At 42.2% G+C, this 12099-nt stretch overlaps 1 protein-coding gene across 12 annotated transcripts in view; it reads right to left on the bottom strand.

Annotated features, from left to right (window-relative positions):
• Positions 1 to 12099, bottom strand: part of chd9 (chromodomain helicase DNA binding protein 9) — a 72808-nt gene that overhangs the window by 14386 nt on the left and 46323 nt on the right. For all 12 annotated transcript variants that reach the window (XM_085765819.1, XM_085765796.1, XM_085765829.1 and 9 more), the window contains 11 exons: positions 9282 to 9458; positions 8985 to 9128; positions 6803 to 7058; positions 6015 to 6225; positions 3885 to 4080; positions 3358 to 3540; positions 2179 to 2364; positions 1820 to 1930; positions 1495 to 1694; positions 1160 to 1359; positions 854 to 1013 (listed from right to left, as the gene is read on the bottom strand). In XM_085765819.1, the coding sequence (XP_085621945.1) occupies positions 854 to 1013; positions 1160 to 1359; positions 1495 to 1694; positions 1820 to 1930; positions 2179 to 2364; positions 3358 to 3540; positions 3885 to 4080; positions 6015 to 6225; positions 6803 to 7058; positions 8985 to 9128; positions 9282 to 9458 (2024 nt within the window). The remainder of the gene's footprint in view (positions 1 to 853; positions 1014 to 1159; positions 1360 to 1494; positions 1695 to 1819; positions 1931 to 2178; positions 2365 to 3357; positions 3541 to 3884; positions 4081 to 6014; positions 6226 to 6802; positions 7059 to 8984; positions 9129 to 9281; positions 9459 to 12099) is intronic.

Below are 12099 nucleotides of genomic sequence, written 5' to 3'. Positions count from 1 at the left end.
ATAGTTTCCATTGCTGTGAAGAAGCTCTGTCATACTTTTACGGTCCTGTTAAGGAGGCCAGTGAATGCCCCCGAGGCCACCCACCCTCCCCTGCCCCACCAGACACATTCCAGGTCCTCAGATTGAAAACGCACAAGTCAGCAAACCCTGCTGACTGTGTGTCCCCATTTGCCCGGCGTGTCACATATCAGACAATCCCTGGATTCAGCACTACTAGACCAGGAAACAATGGGGAACTTTCTATGGAAGCTGCAGCGCTCTGCGTCCAAAGCCCTATGGACACAAGCCATCTATTTGGTTTTATTTCTCTCCGGCCCATGTTTTGATAGTGGCCATCTTTATCCCCTCTGTCTGTAAATAAGAGAGATCTATGACGGCCATTAGCTGGGCTGAAGTCTCATGAAGATTTGTATCAGTCAGCTGGTCTCGAAGAGATGCATATCCGGTAATGATTCAGTAAACTATCAGCTCCAATAGACATTTTAAAGTCACATGTGATTTGCGTTTTGATACACTTAAGCTGAATTCTAATAAAAAAAATAAACTGATGAAAATTTGTACCATGCGAGCACGTGCCAGCTACAGTATAGGTTTAAACACAGATACAACAACACTCTCAGTCTCACCCACAACAAACAATCAAGCCACATGCTAAAAAAGATACTCCCACTGTCAATTTAATCTGATAACACCGTTTTAGATGGTTAAGAATAATTATCTTGTCAAGTTGTTTCATATACTTCGGGCTGCGAAAAATATTGTACATGTTGTCAATGAAATGGATGAAATCTTAAAGGTGAATCCCTAAAATGGTATGTGTAGAATGTAAACAATGCTATAAAGAAACACTCACTTGTTGCAGTGGTGTTTGAGGTGTTTCTTGTAGCCGTCGTCCTGAAGCATGTGCTCTGGGTTGTGCTTCCTGAGCCATTCAGCTTTGTGGATGTCAAAAGAGCTCGACTGCGTCTTCATCTTCTTACCCTTTCTGCCCCGAGGGACTGGGGCAGACAAACCTAGTGGAAGAAGAAGAAGAAGAGGTCAAAAGTCTGGGAAGGTAGAAATGATGATAATTTCCTAAATCCCCCCCTGGCTTAATTTATCCATGTATCATCATCTGTTGAAAAAACAGGGTGGACAAATTTAAGGTCCTGAGACTCACCCAGGTGATTTTGAAGCTCCTTAGTTTGTCCATCCTCAGTAGGGGCAATCAAGTCCCACATGAAGCTTTTGATTTTGTCATCTCCACGGTAATGGACCAGGCAGTAGGACAGCAGGGCCCTGCAGATTGACTCTACATCCCGCTCTGTAAGCTGCTTCTTAAAACGCCCATGGTTGAGAATATCTTTCCAACGACCCCACCTGGATAACAAACACCAGATTTAGGAGGAATGAGTCACAACTGGCTATAATCCTGTGGAACAATGCATTTCTCTGTAATCACAGTAACAGTAATCACAGTAATCACAAACTTACAATTTTTTAAAACCATCTTACCCATATACAAGCAGGTTCTTCTCTACCCTGAAGCACTCTGTGCGTCCATAGCTGTTAAGGCGGTCATGGTTTCGCCTGAGCTTAGGTTTGGTCTCATCGTTGTCGCTCTCGCCCTCTGAAAGCTCTGCCAGCTCATCCTTAGTGGCGCTGAACGGCCTTGTTTGTTTCCTGACGCGAGGTGTGTCGATCACCAAACTGTTCTGTAGTTAGGAAGTGGAGGGAAAAGTGAAGTCTAAGCATTATATCTTTGTGAAATATTATAATGTAGTATCTTTACGAGCAATGTCCAAATTTTGTGGATTGCAACATTTGGGCCAGTACTTACTCTGCCATTGACCATGTCCATATCAATGTCAGCCTTTTTAGCCCACTTGTCCCAGAAGTTGGGGTCATCCAGAGAAATGTCTGTGCGGTTTCCGGACGCCACAAAACTGGCCTAAAAGCAGACATCACAATCATATTAAACCCATAATCAGATCTGCCGTTCCCCATGTGCCTGTACCATGAGCTGCTCCTGATCAACAACAGCAGCAAATGATCGTGTTAACGGAAGAACACTAAATCAAGTATACCGGTATACTATTTCAATGTGTATTAAGCTGTCTCTGACACATGGTGAGGACAACATTATATGAAGTTTTAGTTGAAGTAACTTGTGTCAGAGCAGTTAACCATTTAACTTACCTTAGCAAAGGTGGAGCCTCGTCCCTCAGACTCGATGGTGATGGTCTTTGTTCTGCGTTGAAGGATCTGATCAATGTCTTCCTCACAGAATTTGGCCCCTTCATCCTCTTCATCCATGATGGCCCCATAGGCACCACGTCGCAAGAGATCCTCTATCTCTTTCTTGGAAAGCTGCTGCTGCACAGCCTGGTAGGTCAGGAGAACCAAGGACAGACGGTTACAGTCAAGAACAAGCACCCCAACAAATGAAAAATAAACGATACTGGCCAAACACGTGATGAAATAAAACAGTATAGAACACCATTTACATCGTGAGTCAAACAGAGACTAATAAAACTTTAGTGTTAACATAAATAGCTTGCCAAATTCGCACACACACACACACACACACACACACATATATACACACACACACACATACACCGGATTATTAAAATCATAATACCAGCAGCCATGGATATAACCCCAGCAGCTGTTTAGTATGCAAATATGTTCAACCAGACCAGATGTGGAATTCAGCTAATAGCTCAACCTCCTTATAGTTCAGATAATTCTCAGAGGACACCAACCATAGCTTAACATCAACCTACACACTTCACACACTGTTGACACACTCCCTCACAAAGAGATTAGACTCTAATAGGATTGGGTACACATCAAGTGGAAATTTTCAAAGTGAGCTCCAAGTTTTGTCTTTTTTAACCAGTCCTGTTTCTTTGCTTGGCATCCTGTTTCTGTCTACCATCTGTTCCAGTGCTCCTCTAATGTCATTCAAGAGCAAGCATGTAACAGACTATTGTCTTAAAACTTCATTCATATAACAGGAAGGTTTGAATTAGTAAGGGTGAGAAACAGGTTTGATTTGCTTTTCAGATTTTCATACTAAATGTGCCATGCAAGTTAGTACTTTAGAGTCTAGAGTTTGGGTTTTGTCACAATAAAACATTGTGAAAATTATTATCCTTAAGCCACACCATCCTGACTCCTTAATTTGATGAGGGGATAGTTGAGTGGATCAATTTCATGTCTAGTAAACTTGTGAAATTGATTATACTCATCACAAGCACGGTCGGAAAAACAAACATCTCTTTTTGAAAATTAGCTGAGCATAATTTTAACGACTTAGTGATGCAATTCCCCATTTCTGTTCCAAATCATTTGGGCAATTCTCAAACTTACCCCTCCCCCTGTGCTTCCTCCCAGGCTGTTATCTCGACCACTCATGCTCTGCAGCACCGCTTTGTCAAGGCCCAGCTTGAGACTGGCGCGATCAAACATTTCCCGTTCGTATGAGTTCCTGGTGATCAGTCGGTACACCTTCACTGCCTTGTTCTGACCGATACGATGGCAGCGAGCCTGGGCCTGTGATGGACAGAAACACCTGAGTAAAAAAGCACTAAAAATATGTTGAGGAGCTTTTCTTTCATGCGCCCAAACGACGACTGCTTTTAAATAACTGATAAAAGTGAAATAGCAACTGTTATTCTTGAGTATCTGCACATATTCCTGATTGGGCACAGTGTGAAGCTCTTTCTGTGATGATGAGTTTGTTGGCAGGTGTTTACATGAGCAGATGTCAGAGACAGAGATTATTATCAGTGCATCGAAAATCTCTAATGGATTATTGCATAAATCACTGTACATTGCATTTACAGTTAGGCAAGAGAGAGGGTGAGTGTGTGTGTGCGCATGTGTGTGTGTCGTACCTGCAGGTCATTCTGTGGGTTCCAGTCAGAGTCAAAGATGATGCAGGTGTCTGCTGCTGTGAGGTTGATTCCCAGGCCACCAGCTCTCGTACACAGAAGGAAAACAAAGCGATCCGAGTCGGGCTTACTGAAGCGGTCAATAGCAGCCTGCCGCAGATTCCCACGGACTCGTCCATCTATCCGCTCGTACAAGTACCTACAAAACATAAATAAATAACTGAATACACACCTATTTTTATTTTAATGTATAATGTATTTTCCTGAGGAGTTTGAGTAAAACAAGATTTTGATAATGGTTTGAACCTGTCATAATAAAAAAAAATTCACCTAAACTCTTCTCCTTTATTTGCCATCTATACCTCGGAAGCAGCATCCAAAATAAGATTATTCCTACAAGAAGTGGTTATGCTCTTTCATCCTTGTGTCCATTCTCACCCCCTCCCACAATCCGACCCCCTGCCCTCCCCTGGGTAATCCAGTTCCACTCAGGAGGAACCTCACAGAAACTCCGACTTGTCTAATGTGCTGGAGCCCTGAGGGCTTCTGTAACCTGCTGCTGAACCCTGTCTGAGGTCTGTGCTGTGCAGCGCCTCACATGTTTACAATAGTTAAGGGTTTGCTCCTGCTGCTGCTGGTGGGGAGCCAGAAGGAAAAGAGAGAGGGAGAGGCAGAAAAAGAGGCTTTGGAGCAACAAAAGGACAGAGAAGTGAAATGAAAAAGACAGAGGACTGACTCTGGGGAGAATTGAGAATATAAATGAAGACAAAGATGAGAACAAGAAACTTAAACTCTTTATTCCCTAAATCGGTCAATCCATTTCTAAACTGAACTAGCTGTAAACCCTTCCCCATGATTGTCTGGCTGAATGTTCCTGATGACTACATTGCAGGTTTATGAATGGGGCATTTGGGCATTGCCCAAGACATTTCTGACACAAACAGTTCCAGGCACAGTGAGGAAGGCGGGGTGAAGCATGATAATTAGATTCTCAAAGCAGGGTTGTGTTTTGGCAGAGCATCAGGTTCTACACGGTATCATCATGGCCGTGATGCAAGTTCCTTTTAGCACCGAAGCAGGAAAGAGACACTCTGTCTGTCAGAAAATCCTCTGACTTATTTGTGTGACAGCTTTTTTTAATCAGCCTTTGAACTTTAAAACTGAAACAACCCAGTGGAGCTGAGATGTTATAGATTTAGAAAGCTAAAGGTTGGGTAAAAATAACCTATTTATAATCTGTAAATTTGATGGAATATATTTTTTAATATTTTGTCAAATTGATTGATTCCATGGGATCCACTTGGGTATACAAAACAATAGTGAAAGACAAGAGAAGAAAATACTACACCCAATTTCTGCACAACTGCAATTTCCAACAGTGAAAGGACACAGGTTAAATGAACTGAACATTTTAAATTACCTGCAGGTATGAGTGTGAATGTTAACATGGTTTCCTGTAATCTGTATGCATGTTGCATGTGTGCACACTAACTATTGACCAGGGGGTGCTGGGATATTTCCAGCCCCCAGAGACCCACAGCAGGATAATGGATGTAGAAAATGGATGGATAGATCAATGGCTGTATGTGTTGTTCTGAGTCATTTGTTGTGATGAATCACAGGGCTCCATACCTCTACTTGCTAATGCTTCTGCCCGCTGCTCTCACTGACCACTGGCTGTCATGTATTCCAAGCTAAAATACACCACTGTAGAAACTGAAACGTACTGTTCCTTGCCATTTGCAGGCATTGAAGTTTCCAGATGATAATATATTCCTAGTAATCTGTACTGATCCCTGCTTGAAATGTGATGCTCCTTTTGACTCATGACGAATTTAATAAAGCATTAAGTAAGAGTAATTTTATATGTTTGAGCATAAGCAGCACTTAACAATGAAAAATGCAATGAGAGATATGGACATGCTGAATTTACTGTGCGCTATGACAGAAGGAAGCAGGAATTCAACTCTTCCCATTTAAAATACCACAGTTTTTCCATGACTTAAGTCATGGAAAAACCTTTGCTTTTCTACAATCCATGACATTTAAAATGTGAGACAATTTCAAAATCACTTCTCCAGACTTCTATCTCTTCAAATTGTTACCAGTAAATAACAAATCCTTCATCATTACCTTCTCTGAATGAGGTAGTCTTCCAAGATGTCCAGGCAGCGCACCATTTGGGAGAAGATGAGCACTTTGTGCCCTCCAGCCTTCATCTTAGGCAGAAGTTTGTCAATAAGGACCAGCTTTCCTGCAGACTGCACCATAGCCTGCAGGTGAAAGTCCATGGCAGTGGGGCTATATACTTCCTTGAAGTCTTCCAGGATCTTCTCTTCTGCCCCTGATAGGCAAAAGCAAAAGCATGGATACATCAGGAGTTTCTCACGCTTCTCTCTTGTTTTCCTCCCACAAGAACAAGATTCTACATTACAGATGCAACATTTATAGTATGGCATTTATTTTCAGACAATGTGTTATCTGAAGCAACCTTGCATTTGATACTGATACTGTGGTTTACTTAAAAAAGAAACAAAAGCAAAACACTAGACAGTGCTAATGCAAACACCTAAGAAATCTGATGAGATTTTCATGGCTTTTTCAGGACAATCTTATCAGTATGCAGAACCGGTTGAGGAAACTTTTCCGGTATCAAATTATAGTGCACCTACATCAGCTACACAGGCTAAACTGGAAATTATGTGTGTGCAGATTTGCTGCATCTATGCATACCCAGATCACAGCAGTATATTTGAACCATGTTTAACTATGTTAACCTGTACAGTGTTTCCCACAGGTTTGCAAAGAGACTGTGGCGGGGGATGAATGGACAGAACGATACACCAAAAGCCGAAAAGGCTATTTGTGGCAGACATATGGGAAACACTGCTGTATTTAACCTTATAAAGGAACTGTCCTACCTTTAATGAGGTAGGGGTGGTTACAGCACTTTCTTAGCTCCATCATGGTGTTGACCAGATTAGGCATGTTTGCCTGGCCAGCTCCTTTAGCTAGGAAAGAGAAGTTTTTCTCTAGGATGGCGCGGTAGTATTTCTTCTGAATGTTGGTGAGCTCAACTTCAATGATGGTTTCCTCTTTAGGAGCCAACTTTTTCTCCACGTCCTCCTTCAACCGGCGCAGCATCATGGGCTTTAGGATAGCCTGAAGCTTCTGTACCTGTGGTCCAAAGAGATAAGGACGATTACTCACACCCAGTAACTGCTGAGGGATACCATATACGGACACAGGTATGGGCTTACATACTGTAGCAAATCAACACTGGTACTTTTGAATGGTATACCAAAGGCTACATCATATACTCTCTAATATACAGTATATACAGAGATCAGGCATTACATTATGATCACCTGCCAAATACGCAACAGACTGCGATGCATTCTGTCTTCTGACACCTTTCTATCAGAACACGCATGAACTTCTTCAGCAATATGAGCAACAGTAGCTCACATCTGTTGGATCGGACCACACAGGCCAGCCCTCGCTCCCTATCAATGTGCCTTGGCCGCCCATGACCCTGTTGCCAGTCCACTGCTGGTTTTTGAGATGCTCTGACCCAGTCGTCTCGCCATTACAATTTGGCCCTTGTCAAACTTGTTCAAATCCTTACTAGGGATGCACATTTTGAATTTTTTTTCTGACCGATAACAGACGCTCGTTAACCGATTATTAACCGTTAACCGTTTTTGCCGTTAAATACACACGTGCGCCGCGACAGCTGATCAGTGCGCTCTGGAGGTTCGATCGTCCAATGTAGAACTGTTTTTATACAAAGTGCAGCCCAACACCAGGCTGAAGGAACAGCAGAGCTCCTCCTCTGTAGAGCTGCAGGAGAGCTGCAGGTGAACAGGCTGGAAATCAGCGACGTCCTCTTTTTTTTTTTTTCCAGCGCCGTAGTTACAGGTGATGCACATCTATGTCCATGTAGGTTACATTTATTGTCTGATCTTCCTTCATGGGGGCTGCTGCACATACTGTCAGTCCTCCTGTGTAACTTTTTGCTGCGAAATATGACTGAAGGCACGTGAACTCTGCACGTGTCGACACGCCCCCATGAGTTGACGACATAAGGAGCTAATAAAATAAATAAATAACCGATAGTATTAATCGGTCAAAGTTCTTGTTATCGGTTAACGGTTAAACGGTTAATCATGTGCATCCCTAATCCTTACGCTTGCCCATTTTTCCCCACTGACTGTAGAGTTAATATCTGGAATTTTTATGTATTCAGTTTTGAAACAAGAGTTCAGATTATTATTTCTCACCATAAATCAACAGTTTGTGCTTCCGTAGCACACTCTGCAAAACCCAGTTACTACTATACCCCCAGCAGTGAGCCAGCTGTCCCCTACCACTGCTCTTTTTTTTTTATTACACTTGCAGGTCCCCATCTATCATCAGTTATGTTATGTGCTGTGCTGATAAAGTACCCCTTCACAGCATCAGCAAGTTCTACTATTAAAAGGATTTCACATTCACACTGTCCCTAAGAGCTTCCACTTTAGTATCCAGAGTTGAACTGTAGCAGTTCCAAATATTTTAGCTTTCAAAACGAGCACCATACTTCAAACATGCTTTAATGGTCTTTTCCCGAGCATCCCTTATGCGCTACTGGCTAATAATGACATAGCAAACTGCAACACTTAGAAGGAAAGATAAAACCTTTTATTCTTGTGGGCAATGGTGTCAATATATAGTCCAACAATTGTGCTGTATAATACCCCATTATCTGCTATCATTATCCACCATATGCTGGGTGTGTGTCAAAATGTCACTGTGCCCTAGTTGGGGAAAAGCTGTACCAAGAGGATCTTCATATCACGTGTGCTGTAAGCAACAATAATTATGCTGTCTTTTCAAATAATTATTAAGCAATGTTTATTTCCAACAACTGTTACCATTTAGATGTCTAAAATGACACCATGTTGTCAAACCTTATATAACAGATTCATCAGGTGTATTCCTGTGTTCAAGTATTACAGCTACTACTAATGTATGTTCATTGTGATAGCCATATATCTTTAACTCTGAATAGTCACAAAGATTAAAGGTAAGGACATATTCTTTACAGATCTGTAGGATTACCTGCTCCTCTGTCTTGAGGTCTCCGAACTCCTGCATGAAAGTGTTTTCGGAGGGGAAGCGTGCAGGCTCCAGGAAGTGGAGCAGGCTGAAGAGCTCCTCCACTGTGTTCTGGAGAGGCGTGCCTGTCAGCAGGACCTTGTGCTCCTAAAAGAGGACAAGAGGCATGAGGGAGGAGAGGATTATAGCAATTAAAATTAATTTCATGACATTTAATGGTAGAGATCAACAAGAAATGCACAAACACAATTATATATCTATGATTTCTTGTTTCTTATTTTAAGATGATGGTTTATGTACCAGGCTCATGAGCTTGAAGCCCTCCAGCAGCTTGCAGTTCTTGTTCTTGAGGCGGTGGGCCTCATCGATTATAACACAGCGCCAGTCTATGGCGTTAAGTTCAGGACAGCCTCCCAGGATCATCTCAAATGTGGTGATCAGAGCCTGAAACCTGTAGGCCCCCCGCATTGCACGGCCCTGGAGATAAAGGGAGAGATTTGGGAAAAGCATTTAAGGTTTTTGAAACAACTTTCATTTTTGTGACATTGCATTTGGGTCACTATATTCAAGAAATAGTATCTCAAGAGCTACATAAAAACACATAACATTTGCATTATTAGTTTGTAGATTTGTAGAATTCAAATAATGGAGAATGTGGACTGTCATTAAAATTAAATGTTGAGTGTTAAGTGTATTAATGACTATGTAAGTTTTATATCGGAAAATACAGAGTGGACACAATACATAATTCAGGTACAGTGATCCAGTGCACCCTTGGATGTGCTCCTCTCACTTGTTGACATCATAAACCTACTAATTTGCAGCCTTATGCTGTTGACAGCAAACACATGGCCAACTCTATTTTTAGGTTTCACACACCTCTTGGTTGAGAGGCAAATCTACAGTACAACCAAGACATGATTGCGCACCCACTAGCGAGTCTTTATGCTGTTTATATGTTTGTTTTTCCGTCTGGGGAGGCTTTGCTTCACCACGCCTCATCATTTGTATCTATTGCCTTGACAACAGTCCTCAAGGGATACTCAGTTATCCAGTAACCTCCTCCCACAGCCAGCCAGCCAGCCCGCCTGCCTGCCAGCCAGCCAGCCAGCCAGCCAACAGACTGCTGTAGAGGAGCCTCTCTCTCTGATATGCCTGAGCAGCACTGACAGAGAGCTCCCCTTGGGGGCTGCTATGACATCACAGGCTGCCTGGGAGACAGCCTGGTGGCGGCTCCGCTCTGTTCTGCTCTCACTCGTCTTAATTCCTCCTACAGTTCGTTTGAATACTAAGAGCTCCTAAGTGCCTGTTGTAACACATCACGTGGCCTGCCAACCACAGAAAGCCTCCGCTCAAGGCTCACTAACTGCCTACTAGTCTACTTATTGTCAGGCATGTGCCCTTCTCTGAATCGTGTTATATGCTACATTAGTACTATGAACCACTTATTCATGAAAACGTTCCCATGTGCCAAGAGCTTCACGGACAGCAGAATTTGATTTCAACACTATTCTCACATAATTTAAGAGGATGGATGACAGAATCAAGTCAGATTTCCTAAATCTTAGCAATTATGTTCCACAAACAAAATCAACATCAACCTTTTGTCAAGAGAAAACTTTTGCCTGGGTCATCGCACTGCATTCACTACAACTACTACACTTCATCTACTGCCTGCCCTCCTCTTTCTCTAGGTGAGGTTTGCTTCTGAATCATTGTGGTGAGTGAGTCTATAGCATTGGTTACAGAGTCTTGGTGCATTTGAGCTTTTTTGTTACACATGATAATCATGTTCTCCCTGGCTTTTCAATATCCGACTGGCATTGTTGTGTGCAGGCGTCCCATGTTAAAACATATCATTAGATTACTCACAGGACTTCATGTTGTTGACACAGTGCTGCTGTTTTCTAAAAGGCACTGTGATTATTTTAATCGAAGTGAATCACTGCTATTCACTCCAAAAGGTAAGCACAGTGATGTTGCTTTTTGCTCGACTGTGTTCAAAAAAGGGGAAAGATTAGGTATCTCAGGGTGACTTAAAATGCCTCTCAATCCTCATGATTCCAGTAGTATTGGATATGTGAGACAAGATGTGTGCTCGGCTGTGAATCCACAACAGTGGCGTGCTCTAACCACATCTGTCAGCCTGCAATAAATATAACACATATTTGAACAGTATACTTATAAGAAATATATACCCATCTAAATACGTACTTCTGTGTTCGAAAGATTGTCATTCTTTGAGTCTATTTTTCCTGTTGGTCTGTATTTTTTTATTCAGTAAGTGTCTAATACAAAGGGTCAGTTACAGGCCACCATAGCACGATGTCCATCTCTGGCCCGGTGAGTGCACAGCTGCTCCACTCCCATCAGCAGTAACCATAGTAACCACAGCTACAGCAGGGCCCCTTATTGATAGCAAGCGTAAGGGAGGTCTGTAAACATTCAGGGAAGAGCCATAGTGTCCCTGGGATGAATAGTATGCATCATCCTTATTAAGACAAAAGTCAAGGAAGACCCTCAACATGAATTAGGTACAACATGAGATCATGTTTAGATTTAGGTCCCCAGAAGAATTTTCACACATGTGCATGGGAGATATGGAATAGCCTTATTTGGGAATATTTTTGGCACCACCAAGAAGGATCCTGGTGGTGTGTATACATCCAGTCCAAGGGACAGCTTCAGATGTGGTAAAGCATTATATTAGCTAACTTGGTAACATCTGTAATTGTCCACTGACTGTCCTCTTGGTACTTCAAGCTGAAATAACTACTTATGCCCATGATATCTGAGGTCTCCTGAAACCTCCTCCATCAGGCTCACAAGATTTCCATCACACTGGAGAGATGAACTTTTACTCTCTCTTAAATTGATATAATAAGCTCTTAATGGTCTTAATATGATACTATAAAACAGAAATTCACTTCTGTCTTAAACCTTGAGACTAAATCGTGCTAGTATAACACAGGACAGAACTAGTGTTTTTTTCAAAGAAAGGGATATGCTAAGAATGCCATGCAATTTACTGAGTGTGTTGCACTACCCCCTGTATAGATATCCTACACTGACTTTTGCGACATCTAGCAGCTAGCTGACATACATTTACACTCAGAAC

The sequence above is a fragment of the Trachurus japonicus genome, chromosome 3, assembly GCF_045865225.1.
Source record: "Trachurus japonicus isolate A0001 chromosome 3, Traja_1.0".
In the NCBI taxonomy this organism is placed as follows: domain Eukaryota; kingdom Metazoa; phylum Chordata; class Actinopteri; order Carangiformes; family Carangidae; genus Trachurus; species Trachurus japonicus.
The sequence above is the reverse complement of the archived record's forward strand: the minus strand, read 5'-3'. Positions and strand labels throughout refer to the sequence as shown.